The sequence below is a fragment of the Dendrobates tinctorius genome, unplaced genomic scaffold (assembly GCF_039654945.1).
Source record: "Dendrobates tinctorius isolate UK_male_01 unplaced genomic scaffold, ASM3965494v1 ptg000073l, whole genome shotgun sequence".
NCBI lineage: Eukaryota > Metazoa > Chordata > Amphibia > Anura > Dendrobatidae > Dendrobates > Dendrobates tinctorius.
The window spans coordinates 6,562,837-6,586,283 of NW_027361741.1; the positions used below are offsets into that span (position 1 = coordinate 6,562,837).

The 23,447-nt window shown below is 45.2% G+C and overlaps 1 protein-coding gene across 3 annotated transcripts in view; it reads left to right on the forward strand.

Moving 5' to 3' along the window:
• USP30 (ubiquitin specific peptidase 30) overlaps positions 1–23,447 on the forward strand; it is a 70,268-nt gene that overhangs the window by 28,161 nt on the left and 18,660 nt on the right. For 2 of the 3 annotated variants that reach the window (XM_073582596.1, XM_073582598.1), the window contains exons 8-10: positions 4,319–4,378; positions 19,696–19,782; positions 20,090–20,170. In XM_073582596.1, coding sequence (XP_073438697.1) covers positions 4,319–4,378; positions 19,696–19,782; positions 20,090–20,170 — 228 coding nt within the window. The remainder of the gene's footprint in view (positions 1–4,318; positions 4,379–19,695; positions 19,783–20,089; positions 20,171–23,447) is intronic. The other variant, XM_073582597.1, reaches the window with a different exon arrangement.

The following is a 23,447-nucleotide window of genomic DNA, read 5'->3' on the forward strand; positions in this document are numbered from 1 at the left end:
CAAGACTGCTCTATATGCTGCAACACTGCATGGATGAGAAGGCTCAGACTGTATGAGAGTGTATTGACAAACTAAAGTGACTCATAAACTTAAAGAAAGAAGTGTTTGCAAAATGGGGTGTCATTGCAAAATTGTAAAGCACTTGGTGTTGTGGCTAGAAACCTCAGGAATGGCCTATAGAGAATTACCTACGTTCTGGCTATTTTTTTATAATTAGAGGGCAGCAACTTTGTAGGGGAAGGAAGTGTGGCGGCGACTTCATGATAGATACACTGTGATATTGTGCCTATAATGGTATGCATTATGCAATTTTTGCATGTTGTACTTCGCATATATTCTAATGTGACTTGCAATACGTAATTTATTCTGGATGTGGGAGTTGTTCTTTTTAGGTGGTGGAGGGAGCTTTGGGATTTTGTATTGTATGTGTTTTTGTAAAATATTAAAATCTTTTAATTGAAAGAACACACAAAAAAAAAGAGAGGATTTCAGTAGTGATGAGCGAGTATACTCGTTGCTCGGGTTTTTACGAGCATGCTCGGGTGTCCTCCGAGTATTTTGGCGTGCTCGAAGATGTAGTTTCTGCCGCTGTAGCAGCATGATTTGCGACTGCTAGACAGGCTGATTACATGTGTGGAATTCCTGTTTGTTAGGGAATTCCCACATGTATTCAGGCCGGCCAGCAACCACAAATCATGCAGCTGAGGCGTCGAAAACTAAACCTCTGAGCACGCCAAAATACTTGGAGGTCACCCGATCATGCTCGAGAACACCCGAGCAACGAGTATACTCGCTCATCACTAGATTTCAGAGGTCGGACCCCTGACGATCATAAAGTGATGGCATATCCTAGCAAAAGTGTCATCAGTTTATAAGATGGGAACACTGTTTTTAACTTAATGCAATTTTTAGTATTCTTTGTGATAGAAGAAAAAAATGATTTCAGAATTTCTCAAGATGTATAGTACATGTAGGACATCACTTGTGATTGAGGTGGCAGTGAAGTAATATCTTAAAACCTTGATAATGGAGTTTGTGGGCATATAGTATAGTGCATGTCACATGTGTTTTTAATCTATTAGCTTCTTGCTTATGCAAGGTTTTGGAGATCCTCACCCCTCTCTTGTGTGACATGCACATAAGGAGCAGTCTTACAGAGCGTGCCCACATCAGGAAGCGACTTTCTTAATCCTGCTCATATAGGTACTGTCCACATGATCAGGTTTTAAATACATTAGATAGGACTGCTCCGAGATCGGTATACATATATATATGAATCTAATGAAATTGTAGAGTCCCTGTGGGTAGAGATAAGGGGAGAGGGGAAAAATAATAAATTACTGATAGGGGTTTGTTATAAGTCTCCAAAAATAATGGAAGCAACAGAGAATATCCTCATAAAGCAAATAGATGAAGCAGCGATTCAAGGAGAAGTCATTATTATGGGGGACTTCAACTACCCTGAAATAAATTGGGGAACCGAAACCTGCAGTTCCAGCAAAGGTAATAGGTTTTTGACAACTATGAGAGACAATTACCTTTCACAACTGGTTCAGGACCCAACAAGAGGGGTGGCCACTACTAGACCTAATATTAACCAACAGGCCAGACCACATATCAAATGTAAGGGTTGGGGGTAACTTGGGTAATAGTGATCACAAATTAATAAGTTTTCATGTATCCTTTAATAAGATGTGTAGTAGAGGGGTTACAAGGACACTAAACTTCAGGAAAGCAAATTTCCAACGGATGAGAGATGATCATGGTGCAATTAACTGGGACGATATCCCGAGACATAAAAATACACAAAGTAAATGGGAGACATTTATTAGCATCCTGAATAGGACCTGTGCACAATATATACCGTATGGGAATAAACATGCGAGAAATAGGATGAAACCACTATGGCTAAATAGAGCTGTAAGGGGTGCAATAAGAGATAAAAATAAAGCATTTAGAGAATTAAAGCAAGTAGGTAGTGATGAGGCATTAACTAAATACAGAAGAGTAAATAAATTCTGTAAAAAGCAAATCAAGACAGCAAAGATTGAGACAGAGAGACTCATTGCCAGAGAAAGTAAAAATAATCCCAACTACATAAATAGTAAGAAACTAAAAAATGATAGTGTTGGTCCCCTTAAAAATAGTCTGGGTGAAATGGTGGATGAGGAAAAAGACAATATGCTAAATGACTTTTTTTCAACAGTATTTACACAAGAAAATCCCATGACGGATAACATGATCAGGGATAAAAATTCTCCATTAAATGTCACCTGCTTAACCCAGCAGGAAGTACAGCAGCGTCTAAAAATCACTAAAATTGACAAGTCCCCGGGCCCGGATGGGATACACCCCCAAGTACTGCAGGAATTAAGCACAGTCATAGATAGACCATTATTTTTAATCTTTAAAGATTCCATAATAACAGGGTCTGTACCACAGGACGGCGTATAGCAAATGTGGTGCCAATATTCAAAAAGGGGACAAAAACTGAATTTGGAAATTATAGGCCAGTAAGTTTAACCTCAACTGTGTGGGTAAAATCCTGGAGGGTTTTCTAAGAGATACTATACTGGAGTACCTGGAGAAGAATAACCTCATGACCCAATATCAACATGGGTTTACAAGGGACCGTTCCTGTCAGACTAATCTGATAAGCTTTTATGAAGAGGTAAGTTCCGGACTGGACCGAGGTAATGCAGTGGACGTGGTGTACATGGACTTTTCAAAAGCTTTTGATACGGTGCCACACAAAAGGTTGATACATAAAATGAGAACAATGGGGATAGGGGAAAATATGTGTAGGTGGGTTAAGAGCTGGCTCAGGGATAGGAAACAAAGGGTGGTTATTAATGGAGCACACTCGGACTGGGTCACGGTTAGCACTGGGGTACCACAGGGGTCAGTTTTGGGCCCGCTTCTTTTTAACATATTAATGACCTTGTAGGGGGCATAGAGAGTAGAATTTCAATATTTGCAGATGACACTAAGCTCTGCAGGGTAATCAATACAGAGGAGGACAGTTTTATATTACAGGAGGATTTATGTAAACTAGAAGCATGGGCTGATAAATGGCAAATGAGCTTTAATGGGGATAAATGTAAGGTCATGCACTTGGGTAGAACGAATAAGATGTATAATTATGTGCTTAATTGTAAAACAGTGGGCAAAACTGTCACTGAAAAAGACCTGGGTGTATGGGTGGACGACAAACTCACATTTAGTGGCCAGTGTCAGGCAGCTGCTACAAAGGCAAATAAAATAATGGGATGCATTAAAAGAGGCATAGATGCTCATGAGGAGAACATAATTTTACCTCTATATAAGTCACTAGTGCGACCACACTTAGAATACTGTGTACAGTTCTGGTCTCCGGTGTATAAGAAAGACATAGCTGAACTGGAGTGGATGCAGAGAAGAGCGGCCAAGGTTATTAGGGAACTAGGGGGTCTGCAATACCAAGACAGGTTATTACACTTGGGGTTATTTAGTTTGGAGAATCGAAGGCTTAGGGGTGATCTTATTACAATGTATAAATATATGCGGGGACAATACAAAGACCTTTCTAATGATCTTTTTATTCTTAGACCTGTGACGGGGACAAGGGGGCATCCTCTACGTCTGGAGGAAAGAAGGTTTAAGCATACTCACAGACGCGGATTCTTTACTGTAAGAGCAGTGAGACTATGGAACTCTCTGCCATATGATGTTGTAATGAGTGATTCCCTAATAAAATTTAAGAAGGGACTGGATGCCTTCCTTGAAAAGTATAATATTACAGGGTATATACACTAGTTTCCTTAATATTGCGTTGATCCAGGGAGCTAGTCTGATTGCCGTATGTGGAGTCGGGAAGGAATTTTTTTCCCCAATGTGAAGCTTACTGTTTGCCACATGGGGGTTTTTTTTGCCTTCCTCTGGATCAACATGTTAGGGCAGGTTAGGATAGGATATGGTTTAAACTAGATGGACTTAAAGTCTCCCTTCAACCTTAATAATTATGTTACTATATACCGTGACATTGGTGGAGTGGCTTAGTATACATTTTTTGCAAAAAACGTATCAACTAAATACCCTGTTTTTGTCATCATTTTTTACTAGCACTTGCTGTCTACTGTTATATTTTTTACAACAGAGTATTAGTCATACTGTACTTTTTCTTTGTGTTTCAGTCTTTGGGTGGTGTTAACACTGTCCAACCGACCTGTTCACTTTTGTGCATGTCACATGTGTTTTTAATGTATAATATGTCATGTTACCATGAGCCCGGTAAAGCTAAAATTTATAAATAAGAATGTTAATATCTCTCTTCCTTCAGAGCCCAATGAGATATGACACCTTTGACAGCCTGTCCTTAAGTATACCTTCTGCTTCTTGGGTACGTATGATGTGACAGTAGATGTGCAAAGCAAATGATCAGTTGTTGTATGTAATAATATGCATAATGAGGCTACAGCAGGATCACTTTGTACTTAGTGTCCTAATTCCCAGCCCTACAGCAGGTCACCTGAACTAACAGCCACATATAAGCCTATGGGGCTCTTGGTTCGGTTCTGGAATGGCTCCCCAAATGCATCAAGAGGGAAGGGGGAGAAGGGGTGATCATTGAGTGTATTTCTTTATCGCCTTATTGGGGGACACAGATTACCATGGGGTGTATGCTGCTGCTGCTAGGAGGCTGACACTATGCAAAAACAAGAAAATTGGCTCCTCCCCGGCAGTATACACCCACCGACAGATACCAAGTACCTCAGTTTGAGCTTAGTGTCTGTAGGAGGTGGACCGGGATCTTCTCAGATCCGCAGTTAATAATCCTTTTATTTCCTTAGGTGTTTGTCGAACTTTTTAATCTTTTCTCGCTTATTTCTTTCAGGTCTTCACATCAGGAAGCAGGGTGTAGTTTTCACTCTGATTTCCTATATCAGGCGGCTGAGCGAGCAGTGTGGTGATTTCCCACATCGCAACTCTCAGTACCGCAGGCAGGACCTTTCCCTAACACCAGTCGGTGTTGTGGGCGGATGATGGGTGGCCGGTCCTTGCCAAAACATCCCCTCACCCCTCTACTGGGACAGGGCTGAGAGGAAGACGGTGGTGGTCAGCAGGCTATCCCTCGCTCCCAGCAAGAAAACGCCGTCTTCTACATGTCAGAGAGTAAGAGGTCTTCTCCCAGCGGCCTGACTGTTACGCAGGGCCCCTGCGGTTATCCTCTTCAGGGACGTCAGGTAAGAGTCTGATCGTTCCCTTCAGCCGGCATGTCTCTGAGCAACATTTGAAATTCCCGCCCTCCTCCCTCTCTGCCAGCCGCGCGCCTCATGCTGACAGCCGCGCTCCCCGCCGTTCACAGGCATCAGCGGTCCCCTGGAGCGGTCGCTCCAGCTGAATGGGTCTTTTCATCACTGGGGGGGGGGTTTCCAGAGCGGTGGGGGCGCAGCTCACCTCTATCTATCGGCGCCGCGGCCATTGCAGGCTAGAGATCCAGGCGGGGAGGGGGAGCGGTTTCACTTTCACTTTCTCTCCTGCCTCCCTGCTCAGGACGCGCTTCTCCTTTTCTCTCTGGCGCCCTTTTTCGCGCACCCATTCCACCCTATTACAGGGCTCCTTTTGCTTTCAGAGGCATCAATCTTTTTATTACCGCTCCCCCCGCCTCCATGGCCCGATCACGTCCCGGCGCCAAGCGCCGCCTTCCTCAACCTCACAGCCAGTTTCCTGACTGGAATCTCTCTTCTTCCTTCGCTGCTTGGAGGACACTTCAGGGTCCTGCTGCTCGTCAGATTCTCGGTAAGCTCAGCCCTTTATTGCAAATTAGCTCCCCTCTGCAGTCCCTGATCTTATCTAGTGCGGCCATACGGCGTATCCCACCTATGTTCAACCCTTCAACGGCGCTTTCTTTCTAGCCCACCGTTATTCACTACGCCTGTGCACGCTGTAAAATGAAGTGGCCTTCAGGTCAGTCGTCGCCCCTCTGTCCGTCCTGCAGTCCCTCCGCCATATCAGCCTCTCGGGAGCACACAGATTCCCGGGATGAGGGTACCTCTTCTCTCCCAGAGTGGGCCGTAGCAATGTCGCAGTCGGTCTCTGATCTGACTAAAGTGTCTCAGTCCCTGGTCCAGGTCCTAGAACGTTTGCCTCAGCTATCTACAGCCACCTGTGCACCGACTGCCTCGCAAGGTGAGTCGTCTGCACCTGACCGCGACCTTCAGAGGGACAGATCGAGTAGAATTACTAGGAAGCGTGTTCTCTTTGGCTTGTTTTCCAGCTCTCTAGGCCCGACTGCTTCTCCCAGGTGCCCTTCTCCCTCTTCAGGAGACGACACTAGGTCAGATGAGGATCCCCAATCAGGATCTAGCTCAGAAGCAGATGGCATGTCTAAAACTCGGAAGATGGTCGATAGCCTCCTTTCAGCTGTCTTTCAAACCTTAGAAATTAAACAAGACAAGCCCCCTTCTCAGGAATGTTCCATTCCATTTAAGCGGGCAAGGCCTCTATCCCAAACTTTCCCAAACCATAAAGAGTTTGATACTACACTGACCAAACACTGGGAGCACCCCGAGCAGAGCTTCTCAGGCCGCAGGTACTTAGAGGTCCTGTACTCCTTTGATGCGGATTTACGCGCAAAATGGTCCAAAGCCCCCGAAGTGGATCCTCCTGTCTCTTGCATAGCCTCAAAGATGGTCCTATCCCTCCCGGATGGGACATCACTTAAGGATCCAACAGACAGACAAATAGAGTCTCTAGCAAAATCAATTTTTGAGGCATCTGGTGCCTCCCTCTGTCCGATTTTCGCACCTGCCTGGGTAGCAAAGGTCATCTCTGCTTGGGCAAAGATTCTTCGCAGGGGCATCTTAGCAGCAGCTCCTCAGGACGAGTTGGCGGATCTGGCAGATCTAATTAATCATGCGGGTAAATACCTTTTGGCCGCCGCCCTAGATGCAGCTGGGTGCGTGGCAAGGGCTAACAGCAACATAGTGGCCGTACGCCGAGTCCTTTGCCTAAAGTCATGGAATGCGGACACTACCTCAAAGATCGGCCTTCCGCCTCTAAGGAGCGAGAGCAGAAAAGACCATGTTACAAACCCGCTGGAGATCTAGAGGTCAATACCCCAGGTCGTCAGGTACCCGGTCCGGTCGATTTGCCTCCAAGTAACGGGTCACCCCCACCTGGAATTTCTTCCAGGGTGGGAGGCAGACTTTCCTTTTTTCATGGATGCCTGCTGTTTGTTGTCAACGACGCTTGGGTCAGGGAAATCATCCTGACCTTTTGATCAAGGGATTGTCCCGGCAAGACTGACTTCAGAGTCTTCAGATAGTCCTAGACACTCTTTGCCGTCTTGGGTGGATAATCAACAAAGGAAAGTCCATTTTGATCCCCACACAGCTCCTGACCTTCCTAGGCATGGAATTCGACACAAATCTAGCCCGTGTGTTTCTTCCAAAGGAGAGATTTTCAGCTCTTTCCAAAGGGATCCGACTTCTCAAGCGGCCAACCCCCATTCCCCTTTGGTCCGGCATGAAGGTTCTGAGGAAGATGGTAGCTTCCATGGAAGCGGTGCCCTTTGCACAATTTCATCTTCGTCCCCTCCAGTTGGCTGTTCTTTCGGCCTGGGACAAGACCTCGCTGTCCTTGGACCGTCCCATTCTCCTTCCCCTCAGAGTGAAACAATCCCTGACTTGGTGGGCAAGGCCAGAGTCGGTCCTTTCTTCCGCTTCAATGGCAAGTCATCACCACCGATGCCAGCCTTCTAGGGTGGGGAGCGGTGTGCCATCTAAAAACGTCTCAAGGCCGGTGGAACCCACAGGAGGCTCTTCTCTCCAATCTTCTGGAGATCAGAGCAATCTTCCTGGCTCTTCTTCACTGGCAGCCTCTCTTCCTCGGCAAGCCGGTCCGCATTCAGTCGGACAACGCCACGGCTGTGGCATACATAAACCACCAGGGGGCCACGCGCAGCAAGCAAGTAATGGCGGAAGTAGCCAAGATACTGCGCTGGGCAGAATGTCACGTTCCTGCGATCTCCGCCGTTCACATTCCAGGGGTGGAAAATTGGGCGGCCTACTTTAAGTCGTCAAGGTCTAGCATCAGGCGAATGGGCCCTTCACTCCTCAGTCTTCCATCAGATATGCCAGCGCTGGGACACCCCAGATGTCGATCTCATGGCATCTCGGATAAACCACAAAGTTCCGCAGTTCGTAGCCAGGTCCAGGGACCCTCTAGCCTTCTCTTGCGACGCCCTGATAATTCCGTGGTCCCAGTTCCAACTTCCTTATCTATTTCCGCCTTTTGCCTTGATCCCTCGAGTGGTCAAAAAGATAAAATCGGAAGGTGTACCAGTGATTCTGGTGGCCCCAGACTGGCCAAGACGCCCTTGGTACGCGGAGCTGGTGAACATGCTCGCGGACGATCCCTGGAGGCTTCCAGACCGTCCGGATCTTCTCTCGCAAGGCCCCCTTTACCACGAGAATTCTCAGTCTCTGAATTTAACGGCAAGGCCATTGAGGCCGCGATCCGGAGAGAATCAGGCTTGTCTGACCAGGTGATTCAGACTATGATCAAAGCCAGAAAACCGGCCTCTTCCCGCATTTACTATAGGTGCTGGAAGACCTTTTTTCCGTTGGTGCGACGGTAAAAAAAAAAAAAAGTCTTTCCTATGTCCTTTTCCATTCCATCTATTCTGGGGTTCCTCCAGTCTGGTTCAGATGCGGGTCTGTCCCTCAGTACCCTCAAGGGCCAGGTCTCCGCCCTGTCTGTCTTCTCCCAAAGAGAGCTGGCGGCCTTACCGCAGGTTAAGACTTCTCTCCAAGGGGTCGCCCATGTGGCTCCTCCGCATCATTCGCCGATAGATCCGTGGGATCTCAATCTCGTCCTTAGCGCTCTCCAAAAGGCGCCGTTCGAGCCTATCCAGGACATTCCTTTATCCCTTCTCTCGTGGAAGGTAACTTTCTTGATTGCCATTACATCCATCAGAAGAGTTTCTGAATTGGCGGCCTTGTCATGCCGTTCCCCGTACCTGATTCTCCATCAGGATAAGGTCATTCTCAGACTCATTCCTTCCTTTCTCCCAAAGGTCATATCCTCTTTCAATATCAATGAGGATATCGTTCTTACATCTTTTTGCCCGGCTCCGTCTCACCCTATTGAGAAGTCCCTCCACAAACTAGATGTAGTCAGAGCCTTGCGTGCTTATCTCGCCAGGACTGCTTCTTTTCGTCAATCCGATTCCTTGCTAGTCTTCTATGAAGGTCGCCGGAAAGGGTTCCGGCGTCCAAATCCACGATAGCTTGCTGGATTCGTTCTACCATTCTGGAAGCGTACCGACTTCTGGAAAAGCGGCACCCTCCGGGAGTGAGAGCCCTCTCTACCCAGGCTGTGGCAGCTTCGTGGGCTGTGCGTCACCAGGCTTCGGCTTTACAGATTTGCAGGGCCGCGACCTGGTCGTCCTTTCTCACTTTTGCGAGGTTCTACAAGGTTCATACCCAGGCCTCGTCTGATGCAGTTGTTGGTAGGAAGATTCTGCAGGCGGCGGTGGCTCACCGGCCGACCTAAGCCTTTCCGGTTCTTTCGTTCCTTTTTGCTGTTCCCGCCCTTGGGACTGCTTTGGAACGTCCCATGGTAATCTGTGTCCCCCAATAAGGCGATAAAGAAAGATGGATTTTTGGTTCTTACCGTAAAATCTCTTTCTTGGAGCCTTCATTGGGGGACACAGCACCCTCCCTGTTTAAGTTGTACCGTGTTGGGCTTTGAGCTCCTTGTTGGGTTGGTACATATGTTTAAAGTTCCGTGGCTTCTCCTACTGCTTTCTCACCAACTGAGGTACTTGGTATCTGTCGGTGGGTGTATACTGCCGGGGAGGAGCCAATTTTCTTGTTTTTGCATAGTGTCAGCCTCCTAGCAGCAGCAGCAGCATACACCCCATGGTAATCTGTGTCCCCCAATGAAGGCTCCAAGAAAGAGATTTTACGGTAAGAACCAAAAATCCATCTTTTATGTACATCTACAGTTACTAAAGGTGGGATTGTGCGTTTAACCCCTTCATGACCCAGCCTATTTTGATCTTAACCCCTTTCTGCCGTTAGACGTACTATCCCGTCCATGTGCCCTGGGACTTAATTCCCAAGGACGGGATAGTACGTCTAATGCGATCAGCGGCGCCCACGTGGTGAACGCCTTTGATCGCGGCCGGGTGTCAGTTGATTATCAGAGCTGACACCTGGCACAATGTGTCAGGGGCGGTCCGACATGTTAACCCCTTGTACACCGCGATCAAACGCGATTGCGGTGTACCGGGGGGTTAAAGGGAAGCATCGGCAGGGAGGGGGCTCCCTCCGTGCTTCCCTGAGCCCCCCACAGCAGCGCAATGTGCAGCGCTCCTGCGGGGGTCTCCTTCCCTACAGGCCCCCGGATCCAAGATGGCAACGGGGGCCTTCGGGGGCCTGTAGGGAGCTGGCTTCCTCACTGCCTGCAAAGCGCAGGCATGAGGAAGCCTTGTGCAGTGCCTGTGACAGATCGCTGATCTGTCACAGTGATCTGTGATGTGTCAGATCAGCGATCTGTCACAGGACAGTGATGTCCCACCTGGGACAAGGTAATAAAGTAAAAAAAAAAAAAATTATTAAAAAAAAAAATATTCCCCAATAAATCCATTTTTTCAAAATAAAAAAAACAAACAATAAAAGTACACATATTTGGTATCGCCGCGTCCGTAGCGACCCGCCCTATAAAACTGTCCCATTAATCAGGGCTGTGGAGTCGGAGTCGTGGAGTCTGAGTCGGTGCTCATTTTGGTGGAGTCGGAGTTGGAGTCGGTATAAAATGGACCGACTCCGACTCCTAAAATATATAATAAATTGGGTACAGTAATTCAATGTAGAATGTGCTGAATATTTTTTTTATAGGAGTTTGGGAAAGTTATGAAATGTCCTATAAATGACTGTTCTATTCCTGATCTAAGGCTACATTCACACACAGCGTTTTTCCTGTGTTTTTTGAGGATACGTTTTTCAGCTGCAAAAGCTGATCATCTTTTTAAAAAACTGCATCACCTGAAAGGTTTTTGAGCTCATAGATAATGTTTTCAATAGCAAAAGCAGATTAGAAATCTGCTCTATCTATATATCCATTTATCCATATCTGTCTATCCATATCGTATCTGTACCAAAAAGAATGAAAACCGGGTAGTACACCAATATATATTCTGTTCTATCTAAATATCTTGATTATTGGATCATAAAAATGATTAAATGTCTGAGGTTCACATTGTACTACAATAAATTTTTCACTTAAATATAAGCAATATGTGTGGGAGTCGGAGTCGGAGTTGGAGTCGGTGTAAGGGAAATTGAGGAGTCGGAGTCGCAGGTTTGGCTTACCGACTCCACAGCCCTGCCATTAATTAACCCCTTTAGCGAACACCTTAAAAAATAAAAATAAAAAACGAAGCAAAAATTGATTCATTATCATACCACCGAACAAAAAGTGCAATAACACGCGATCAAAAAGACGCATATAAATATCCATGGTACCGCTGAAAACGTCCTCTTGTCCCGCAAAAAACGAGCCGCCATACAACGTCATCAGCAAAAAACTAAAGTTATAGCTCGCAGAATAAAGTGATGCAAAAATAATTATTTTTTATATAAAATTGTTTTCATTGCAAAAAAACGACAAAACATAAAAAAAACGACCTAAATGAGGTATCGCTGTAACCGTACTGACCCGAAGAATAAAAACTCTTTATCAATTTTACCGCACGCGGAACGGTGTAAACGCACCCCCCCAAAAGAAATTCATGAAACGCTGGTTTTTGTTCATTCTGCGTCCCAAAAATTGGAATAAAAAGCGATCAAAAAATGTCACGTTCCCGAAAATGGTACCAATAAAAGCGTCAACTCGTCCCGCAAAAAATAAGACCTCACATGACTCGGTGGGTCAAAATATGTAAAAACTATAGCTCTCAATATGTGGCGATGCAAAAACTATTTTTACAATAAAAAGCATCTTTTAGCGTGCGACAGCTGCCAAAAATAAAAACCCGCTATAGATAGTAAATCAAACCCCCCGTTATCACCCCCTTAGTTAGGGAAAAATAATAAAATTAAAAAAAAGTATTTATTTCCATTTTCCCATTAGGGTTAGGGCTAGGGTTAGGGCTCGGGTTAGGGTTAGGAGTGTGTTGGGGTTAGGATTGGAGTTATAATTGGGGGGTTTCCACTGTTTGGGCACATCAGGTGCTCTCCAAATGCAACATGGCGTCTGATCTCAATTCCAGCCAATTCTGCGTTGAAAAAGTCAAACAGTGTTTTACCCCCACATATGGGGTATCAGCCTACTCAGGACAAATTACAAAACAACTTTTGGGGTCCAATTTCTCGTGTTACCCTTAGGAAAATAAAAAATTGGAGACTAATTGATCATGTTTGTGGAAAAAATATGATTTTTTTATTTTCACGCCCGGTCGTTATAAACTTCTGTGAAGCACTGGGAGGTTCAAAGTGCTCACCACACATCTAGATAAGTTCATTAGGGGGTCTAGTTTCCAAAATGGGGTCACTTGTGGGGGGTTTCCACTGTTTAGGTAAATCAGGGGATCTCCAAAAGCAACATGACACCCGCAGACCATGCCATCAAAGTCTGCATTCCAAAACGTCACTACTTCCCTTCCGAGCCCTGACGTGTGCCCATACAGTAGTTTTCTCCCACATATGGAGGTATCAGCTTACTCAGGACAAATTGGACAACTTTTGGGGTCCAATTTCTCCTTGTACCCTTGGTCCAATCTCAATTCCAGCCAAAAACGTCAAATGGTGCTGCTTCCCTTCCGAGCTCTGCCATGCGCCCAAATAGTGGTTTACCCCCACATGTGGGGAATCAGCGCACTCAGGACAAATTGTACAATATCTTTTAGGGTCCTGTTACTCTTGGAAAAATAAGAATTGAGGGTGAAAAGATCATTTTTGTTGTAAAAATATGATTTTTTAATTGTACGGCTGTATGTTATAAACTTCTGTGAAGTCCTTGTGGGTTCAAAGTTCTCACCACATATCTAGATAAGTTCCTTGGGGGGTCTAGTTACCAAAATGGGGTCACTTGGGGGGGTTTCCACTGTTTAGGTACATCAGGGGCTCTCCAAACGCGACATGGCGTCCGATCTGAATTCCAGCCAATTTTGCATTGAAAAAGTCAAACGGTGCTCCTTCCCTACTGAGGTCTGCCATGCGCCGAAACAGTGGTTCCCCCCACATATCAGGTATCAGCGTACTCAGGACAAATTGCACATGAACTTTTGCAGTCCAATTTCTCCTGTTACCCTTTGTAAAATAAAAAAAATTGAACCTGAAGTATTTTTTTTGTGAAAAAAAGTTAAATGTTCATTTTTTTTTTTTTAAATATTCAAAAATTCCTGTGACGCACCTAAAGGGTTGATAAACTTCTTGAATGTGGTTTTGAGTACATTAAGGGGTGCAGTTTTTAGAATGGTGTCACTTTTGGGTATTGTCTATCATATAGATCCCTCAAAGTGGCTTCAAATGTGATGTGGTCCCTAAAAATAAAATGGTGTTGCAAAAATGAGAAATCGCTGGTCAATTTTTAACCCTTATAACTTCCTAACAAAAAAAAATTTTGGTTCCAAAATTGTGCTGATGTAAAGTAAACATGTGGGAAATGTTATTTATTAAGTTTTTTGTGTGCCGTATCTCTGTGATTTAAGGGCATAAAAATTCAAAGTTGGAAAATTGCGAAATTTTCAAAATTTTCGCCAAATTTCTGTTTTTTTCACAAATAAACGCAAGTTATTTGAATGAAATTTTACCACTAACATGAAGTACAATATGTCACGAGAAAACATTGTCAGAATCACCGGGATCCATGGAAGCGTTCCAGAGTTATGACCTCATAAAGGGACAGTGGTCAGAATTGTAAAAATTGGCCTGGTCATTAACGTGCATACCACCCTCGGGGCTTAAGGGGTTAATAACCTGAACATTTTTTGCAATTCTGACCAGTGTCCCTTTATGAGGTAATAACTCAGGAACGCATCCTAGCGATTCCGAGATTGTTTTTTCGTGACATATTGGGCTTCATGTTAGTGGTAAATTTAGGTCGATAATTTTTGCGTTTATTTGTGAAAAAAACGGAAATTTGGCGAAAATTTCGCAATTTTCAAATATTGACTTTTTATTCTGTTAAACCAGAGAGTTATCTGACACAAAATAGTTAATAAATAACATTTCCCACATGTCTACTTTACATCAGCACAATTTTGGAAACAATTTTTTTTTTTTGTTAGGAAGTTATAAGGGTTAAAAGTTGACCAGCGATTTCTCATTTTTACAACAAAATTTACAAAACCATTTTTTTAGTGACCACCTCACATTTGAAGTCACTTTGAGGGGTCTATATGGTAGAAAATACCCAAAAGTGACACCATTCTAAAAACTGCACCTCTCAAGCTACTCAAAACTACAATCAAGAAGATTATTAACCCTTCTGATGCTTCACAGGAACTAAAGCAACGTGGAGGAAAAAAAAAATCGACATTTTAATTTTTTCAACATAAATTTTCTTTTAGCATCAATTTTATCACTTTCACATGGGTAACAGGATAAAATAGATCCTAAATTTTGTTGGGCAATTTCTCCTGAGTACACCGATACCTCATATGTGGTCATAAACCACTGTTTGGGTGCACGGCAGGGCTCAGAAGGGAAGGAGCGCCATTTGACTTTTTGAATGGAAAATATGCTTGAATATTTAGCGGTTGCCATGTCGCGTTTGGAGAGCCACTGTGCGCCTAAACATTGGAGCTCCCCCACAAGTGACCCCATTTTGGAAACTAGACCCCCCCCAAGAAACTTATCTAGATGCATAGTGAGCACTTTGAACCCCCAGGTGCTTCACAAATTGATCCATAAAAAAAAAAAGTACTTTTTTTTCACATAAATTTTATTTAGCCTCAGTTTTTTCATTTTCACATGGGCAACAGGATAAAATGGATCCTCAAATTTGTTGGGCAATTTCTCCTGAGCACACCAATACCTCATATGTGGTCATAAACCACTATTTGTGCGCACGGCAGGGTCCGGAAGGGAAGGAGCGCCATTTGACTTTTTGATTGGAAAATTAGCTCCAATCGTTAGCGGACACCATGTCGCGTTTGGAGAGCCCCTGTGTGCCTAAACATTGGAACTCCCCCACAAGTGACCCCATTTTGGAAACTAGACCCCCAAGGACCTTATCTAGATGTGTAGTGAGCACTTTGAACCCCCAAGTGCTTCACAGAAGTTTATAACGCAGAGCAGTGAAAATTAAAAAAAAATTTTTTTTCGCAAAAATGTTTTTTTAGCCCGCTTTTTTTTTTCACAATGGTAACAGGATAAATTGGAAAAAGTTGTCCAGTTTGTCCTGAGTACGCTGGTACCCCATATGTGGGGGGGAACCATTGTTTGGGCGCACGGCAGGGCGCAGAAGGGAAGGAGCGTCATTTGACTTTTTAAATGGAAAATTAGCTCCAATCGTTAGCGGACACCATGTCGTATTTGGAGAGCCCCTGTGTGCCTAACCTTTGGAACACCCCCACAAATGACCCCATTTTGGAATCTAGACCCCTAAGGAACTTTTCTAGATGCATAGTGAGCACTTTGAACCCCCAGGTACTTCACAGAAGTTTATAACGCAGAGCCGTGAAAATAAAAATATTTTTTTTTCCTCAAAAAATGATTTTTAGCCCACTATTTTTTATTTTCACAAGGGTAACAGGATAAATTTGGACCCCAAAAGTTGTTGTCCAGTTTGTCCTGAGTACGCTGGTACCCCATATGTGGGGGGGGACCACTGTTTGGGCACACGTTGGGGCTTGGAAGGGAAGTAGTGATGTTTTGAAATGCCGACTTGATGGAATGGTCTGCGGGTGTCATGTTACGTTTGCAGCAGGGTTGTGGAGTCGGAGTCGGTGCTCATTTTGGTGGAGTCGGAGTCGGAGTTGGAGTCGGTATAAAATGGACCGACTCCGACTCCTAAAATATATAATAAATTGGGTACAGTAATTCAATGCAGGATGTGCTGAATATTTTTTCATAGGAGTTTGGGAAAGTTATGAAATGTCCTATAAATGGCTGTTCTATTCCTGATCTAAGGCTACATTCACACACAGCGTTTTTCCTGTATTTTTTGAGGATACGTTTTTCAGCTGCAAAAGCTGATCATCTTTTTAAAAAACCGCATCACCTGAAAGGTTTTTGAGCTCATAGATAATGTTTTCAATAGCAAAAGCAGATTAGAAATCTGGTCTATCTATCCATTTATCCATATCTGTCTATCCATATCGTATCTGTACCAAAAAGAATGAAAACCGGGTAGTACACCAATATATATTCTGTTCTATCTAAATATCTTGATTATTGGATCATAAAAATGATTAAATGTCTGAGGTTCACATTGTACTACAATAAATTTTTCACTTAAATATAAGCAATATGTGTGGGAGTCGGAGTCGTGGAGTCGGAGTTGGAGTCGGAGTCGCAGGTTTGGCTTACCGACTCCACAGCCCTGGTTTGCAGAGCCCCTCATGTACCTAAACAGTAGAAACCCCCCACAAGTGACCCCATTTTGGAAACTAGACCACTCAAGGAACTAATCTAGCTGTGTGGTGAGCACTTTGAACCCTCAAGTGCTTCACAGATGTTTATAACGCAGAGCCGTGAAAATAAAAAATAATTTTTTTTCCGCAAAAATAATTATTTAGCCCCCAATTTTTTATTTTCCCAAGGGTACCAGGAGAAATTAGACCCCCAAAGTTGTGCAATTTTTCCTGAGTAAGCCGATACCCCATATGTGGGGGTAAACCACTGTTTGGGCGCACATTGGGGCTCGAATTGGAGGGAGCACTGTTTAACTTTTTGAACGCAAAATTGGCTGGATCAATGGTGGTCGCGTTTGGAGACCCCCTAATGTGCCTAAACAGTGAAATCCCCTCAATTATATCTCCAACCCTAATCCCAACCCTAATCATAACCCTAACCACAACCCTAACCCCAACACAACCCTAATCCCAACTCCAACCCTAACCACAAGCCTAACCATAATCCCAACCCTAACCACAAGCCTAACCCTAATCCCAACCCCAACCCACCCCTAATCCTAATTACAACCCTAACCCTAATCCCAACCCTAATTCTGGTCCTAACCCTTATTCCAACCCTAACCCTAATTCCAACCCTTTCCCTAACCCTAGCCTAGCCCTAACCCTGATGGAAAAATAAAAATATTTTCTTTATTTTATTATACGTCCCTACCTATTGGGGTGATAAGGGGGGTGGTGATTTACTTTTTTATTTATTTTGATCACTGTGACAGTGATCAAAATAAATGAATGAATCTGCAGCGTCGCAGATTCCCGGCGGGCGTACGTCGCATGTGCCCGCCATTTTCCAAGATGGCGGCACCCATGATCCGGGACGGCGGGACTCCGAGACGGCCAGAGGGAGTTCGGAGGCCTCGTGGAGGGTGAGAAGGGGTGATCGGAGGGCTGGGGGACCGGAAGGAAGGCGGGGGGGCAGATTTTGACAGCAGCTGCCGATCGGCGCCGTCAGATGGTGGCGGCGGCCGATCGGCGCTGTCAGTCAGTTAGGGTGGGGTCGGTTCCGTGTCTCCAGCCATGCCCGATGCTATTTCAGCATCGGCCATGGTTGGATTTGTAATATTTCATTGATGAAATATTACAATCGCTCTGATTGGCAGTTTCACTTTTAACAGCCAATCAGCGATCGTAGGCACATGGGGGCTAAGCCACGCCCCCTAGGGTTAACTCTAAGGTGTCCTCTGTGTGCGGGTCGGGTGACCTTTCAGTGACCCCGGTCACCCGACCTGCAGGGGGGCTTTAAAGTCATGACGCCACATAGGCGTCATGGGTCGTTTTGACACGACTTTTCATGACGCCTTTGTGGCGTCAAAGGTCGTGAAGGGGTTAACAGACAGAACTTATTGTTGTAGTACTCTTGAATAATTACAAAGCCTTATTAAGGCAAGCTTGAAGCTGCAAGGAGGTAACAGCTGCTGCCACTGGTTTTTATTCCCATGAGTGCAGGGGGGACGTTCCATCAACAGAATGTAACCTCAGCAACCAATCGCTTGGTTTACGGGGGTTGTCCACTACCCCTTCTGAATCCTAATGTTTGCCCCCAGGTGAATAATAACACATATTTTCTTCTGGCGCCATTCTAGTGGTGTCAGCACTGGCTTTCACAGGGTTCGTGTGATGTTATGTCTTGTATTCCCTGTGTCCAGTCAATTCAACAATGGCTTCACTCTCCTCTCCTTCGGACAAGTCAATACATCCAGAGGAAGGGAGAGCTGCGGCTGCTCTCTCACTTCCCCTGGATGTCAATTGCGTCTGTAGGAGAGAAGAGTGAAGCCATTGCTGATTGGCTGCAGAGATCATGTGACATAACAATGTCACAAGATCCCACTGGAGCCTGTGCCAACATCACTGGAACGCTGCTGGCACCGGAGGTGCGTATAAGTATTATTATTTTACTGGGGAGAAACATAGGTATTCAGAAGGGGTTGTCCGAGTGGTGAAAAACCCATTAAAAGATCTTGTGCTGTCTCTACTGGTGATCCCTATGAGTAGCTGTAGCCAATTTAACAAGTCCAGTGGGGTATATTGGAGAGGCAACGTTGGACCTACAGGAAATATGCAGATAGCGTCTTCTCCCTGTCTGTGATTCCCCAGCCCCACTACCTGCCTCTGGTCTGTGAATGACTAGACTCTTCCGTTTGAGATCTCAGCAGTGACCTGTCATCTACAGACCGGAGGCAGACGTATGGACCGGTAATCACAGATGGGGGGGAGAAGACCCAGCGTACAGTTCGGCCATTGTACACTGAAATGTTATTAGCAGAAAAATGGTGAGTAAAGAGAACAACAACAAAGTTGATTTCGCCACCAAAGATATCAATTTGATCTACAGTACAGCCATGTTTTTACTTTATATTACAAAATCGTGCTGAGAGGTTCCCTTTAAAGCTTTCCACTTTAAGGAAAGTGGACCCCAAATGCTCTTAAATAATATTTATACCCAAGCGAATCACTGAGTTCATTGGTATGGACATTGTACACGGCAAGAGCCACTGAGCTCAGTGATTGAATGCAGCGGTGTCGTACACTCTCGATGTGACTTCACTGCTGCAGCCAAAACAATGAGACCCAATGGATCTGAGAAGTGCGAGTACCTGCTCTGTTTTATTTTTTTTATGTATATAGGAGTGTTTGTGGACCACTTTCCCTAGAATTTGTGATGTTGATAGTCAGATTGTTAGTAGAAACAATCTCATGGAGGACCGATCTGCAGCATTAAGGCTAATCATTATCTTTTGTGCATGAATCGCTTCAGGCCTTGTCAACACAGAAATGTTTTCTTCTTTTATTCTCTGATAAAATTAATCATGGCATGATCCATCAGATGCTTTACTAAGGAGATATTCTTTCCTGGAAGCAATGCTACATCACAGAGGCACATACAGTGCCTACAGGTCTGTGTTACTAACTTAGCCATGTTTGGCAGTAAGCATACAAGGACTATGCACACAACAATGTGTTTTTACATAAAAAAAAATAAAAAAATTCAAACTAAGCAGTATTTGAGAGAACAAAGCATAAAGGTGTGTGTATTTTTTAGTTTAAAATATGGTTCATTCTCTCACCAGGGTTGCGCCATGACCCTTGAAAACTGCCTGCAGCATTTCATCTCCACTGAGAGTGTTAAGGATGTTGTCTGTGAAAATTGCACCAAAGTAAGTCATACTTGACATTAATATTTCTATTGATTTTTTAGCCTTTGATATTAATGTGTAGAAGCAACATATTCTGAAGTACTGGTTGTATTCACTAACATCAGTCCCTTTTCCAAATGGGCATATAAAATTGTCCTTAAAGGGATTGTCCCACAAAGTAAGTTCATTTGAATCTCCGGGCACCTCGACTTCGAAAATGGCACTTTTGCCAATGTAGTAGTTCCTAATGGTCACTTGCTCTTGCAAAAAAATGCCTAAGAACCGCCCAACACCTTAGTGATTATCATTAATTTTACAATTATTCCAGATTCAATCTCAAGATAGACCAAATGAACCTTTGGTGGAAGACCAGAAAACAACATTTGTTAAACAGCTGAAGCTGGGAAAAGTGAGTTGTATTATGGATGTGAAGAAAAAAAATAACACCATCAAATATTGTATAGATGAAAATAATCTATAAACAAACATCCTGTTCACCTAGACAAAAAATAAGCTATCGAAAATGTCAGTTTTCTAGTTTTTTTTTTTGCATTTTTTATTTAAACTCTTAAGTGATACATGACAAAATTGTGCGTTAAGTTTTTTTAATTTGCTGTATATACTCGTGTGTAAGTCGATGCGAGTATAAGCCGAGGCACCTAATTTGGCCACGAAAAACCAGGAAACCGTATGGACTCAAGTATAAGCCGGGTATGCATTGTCCCCTCATCCCTATCCTTGTATTCATGGCTCTTCATCCCTACTATGCTTGGCTCCTTATCGCCGTCCTTGTCTGCAAGGCTCCTCATCCCGGGCCTTGTATGCATGGTTCCTCATCCCTATCATTGAATGCATGGCCCCATGAGAAAAGCATTAAAAAAAAATCCTACTTGCCTTCCCTGCACACCCTCGCCACATCCTGTTCCGGCTTCCAGAAGTTCCTGCGGCCGAGCGATCATGTGTCCCCGCTCATTAAGGTAATGAATATTCACCTCTCTTCCACTCACCGGTGATTGCTCGGCCGCATGAGCTGCTGGCGCATGAACAAGATGCTGTGAGGGTGTGCAGGGAAGGTAACTAGGAGGTTTTTGGGTTTTTTTACAGCTGCTGGAATGCTGCGGCTGTAACTGTGTGTGCTATAAGAGAAATTAATATTCATTTCTCTTCAGCAGCGGGCACAGTTACAGCTGCAGCCGCCAGCTCCTGCTTCCTGTGACCCGCTCCCCCTCCCATGCCGGCTTCTGGGACAATGACTCGTGTATAAGCCAAAAGAGGGCGTTTTCAGCACAAAAGTGCTGAAAAACTTCGCTTATACATAAGTATGTATATAAGGTAATTTTTCAAAGATTAAAAATAAAAACTCTTCTCCCAATCACTATGTCAAAAAGAAAAAAGTTCACACAATTTTTAACTCTGCTTCTGTATAAAATAATACCATCTATGGTACCAGTAAAAATGTCAATTTATCTTGCAAAAAAGCCATCATACAACTATATCTGCAGAAAATGTGTTGCTTTAAGTACATGGAGATGCAAAAAACAATTTGTTCTTTATTTTGATATAAAAAAAAAAGTAGTAAAATAAATTATATACATTTGGTATAATTGAACCAACCCACAAGACTATAAGTGACGTCATTTGTATCACACGGCGAACATCTTAAAGAAAAAACTTATTCCTTCTCAAGTAAAATTTAGCAAACATAAATTTTACCCATTATTTTTTTTTTTATCAAGCTAAAGGTGTCGGAACTGTGGTGCAATTTGTGCAAAAAAAGTGCCTTGCACCACAGTTATGTGTTTTACATACTTTCTGCATTTTGTCTGACAATAGGGTTTTCTCCTTCGTCTCATTGGGGGACACAGAGACTGTAGTGTGTGCTTCTGCTGTCTGGAGGCTGACACTAAGTATACAAAAAAAGAGTTAGCTCCTCCTCCGCCGCATACACCCTCGCCCCCAGACCGGGCGTAACTCAGTTTTTTGCTTAGTGTCTGATGGAGGCACACGCAGTCTGGAGCTCCAGACTAGATTTTTTTTTTTTTTTTTTCCCCTTCTTTTCTATGAAGATAAGACAGGGGCGACGGATCCTATAGAGAGGGTCCGATCTCCCCAAATCATCAACGGGCGACCACGTGTGAGTAACCCTCCACGTGTTTCTCTCCCGCACCGAGGGACACATCTGGGACTTTTCCCCAGACAACCATTTTTCTTTTTTATTTTGTAAAGAGGCGGCAACGCATCCTGATAAGAGGATTCGGTTTCCCCATAAACTCAACGGGCGAGCACGTGTGAGCGACCCTCCACGCTGTTCCTCTCCTGCAACGCGATTCATTGAGGCCCCTTCCTCCCCTAGGTAGTGAGACCAGGGGTTGAGTTGGAGGCGCAGGTGAGCCGAGGGATCGATGTTTCGTCCCGATACCAGAAGCCTCCCCCTCCCTGCCCGGGGATGGAGTTGAGAGCACCCCAAGAGAGCCCCCACGGCGTACCTATGGGTGAGTGGAAGGCCCTGCTCACCTTTGATAAATGGGGAGGTCCGCCTCTCTCCTGGCACCGCAGGTACCCGGTGCTGCCCCCGGCGAGTAACGCCGCACGCCCCGTCTACCGGAGTGCGGCCGGAAGCCCCGCCGGCGGCCGCGGCCCCCGCTGCATGAGGAAGTCCGTGGGTATCGCGCGAGGCTCCGCCCGCCGACTTCCGGTGGTAGCCGGAAGACCCGCCCACTGACTTCCGGTACGCAGCCCAGGGGGTGGAGAGCGGCGGGCGCACACAGTACCGGAGCGGAAACTCCCGACCCCCCTCCCCCCTCGCATTTCCGCGGTCGTTCAACAGGAGTGGAACGTTACCTGTGGGTGAGTGCAACCCCGTTTCGAGAGCCGCACTGGTACTCAGGGAAGGGGTTACCCTCCTCCTCCTTCTACCCTACCTTCAAGCTTGGGCAATATGTCTGGCAAAGGGAAAGCTCACTCTTTCCTATACGCTGTTTGCGTTTCCTGTGGGGTCAGGCTGCCAAAGGCGCAGGCGGGTAAATTTTGTGAAGCCTGCGAGTCGGAGCGCGCCCAGGAGCCCCCCACTGTTTCAGAGCCCAGGGGTCAGGACCCCCCAGAATGGGCGGTATCTTTATCACATTCTATGTTGTCCCTTACAAGGGCAATTGAATCCCTTCGAGGCCCGGGCAGGGACAAGGATGGTGGTCTGCCAGCGGAAGACAGCTCGTCCACGTCTCAGGACCCTCCGACCGTTAGAGGCCGCTCCAGTTCCAGACAAGCTCATGGCAAAAGAGTTCGTTCCCCGTCGGCCGGGCCCTCCGGGGCTTCGGCGGCGGGTAATAGGGCATCTCGTTCCCCGTCGCTGAGCTCAGGGAGCGATCAGGATGAGGGCGAGGAGGAGGAGGCCTGGAATCTAGAAGGCCTGGGGTACCAAGACTCGGTGGACAGCCTCATTGAGGCAGTCAACCAGACATTAGAGATCGAGGACGATGTGTCCACGGCCTCAGGTCACAAGGTCTCCTTCAAGAAAACCAGGCGACCACATAGAAGGTTTGCCACGCATCCGGAGTTCGAGGATCTAGTCCAAAAACATAGAGAACACCCGGATAAGCGTTTTGCAATGCAAAAAGCGCTGCAAGCAAAGTATCCGTTTCCTCCTGAGCTCCATAAAGGATGGGTGGAGTCGCCAGTAGTGGACCCAC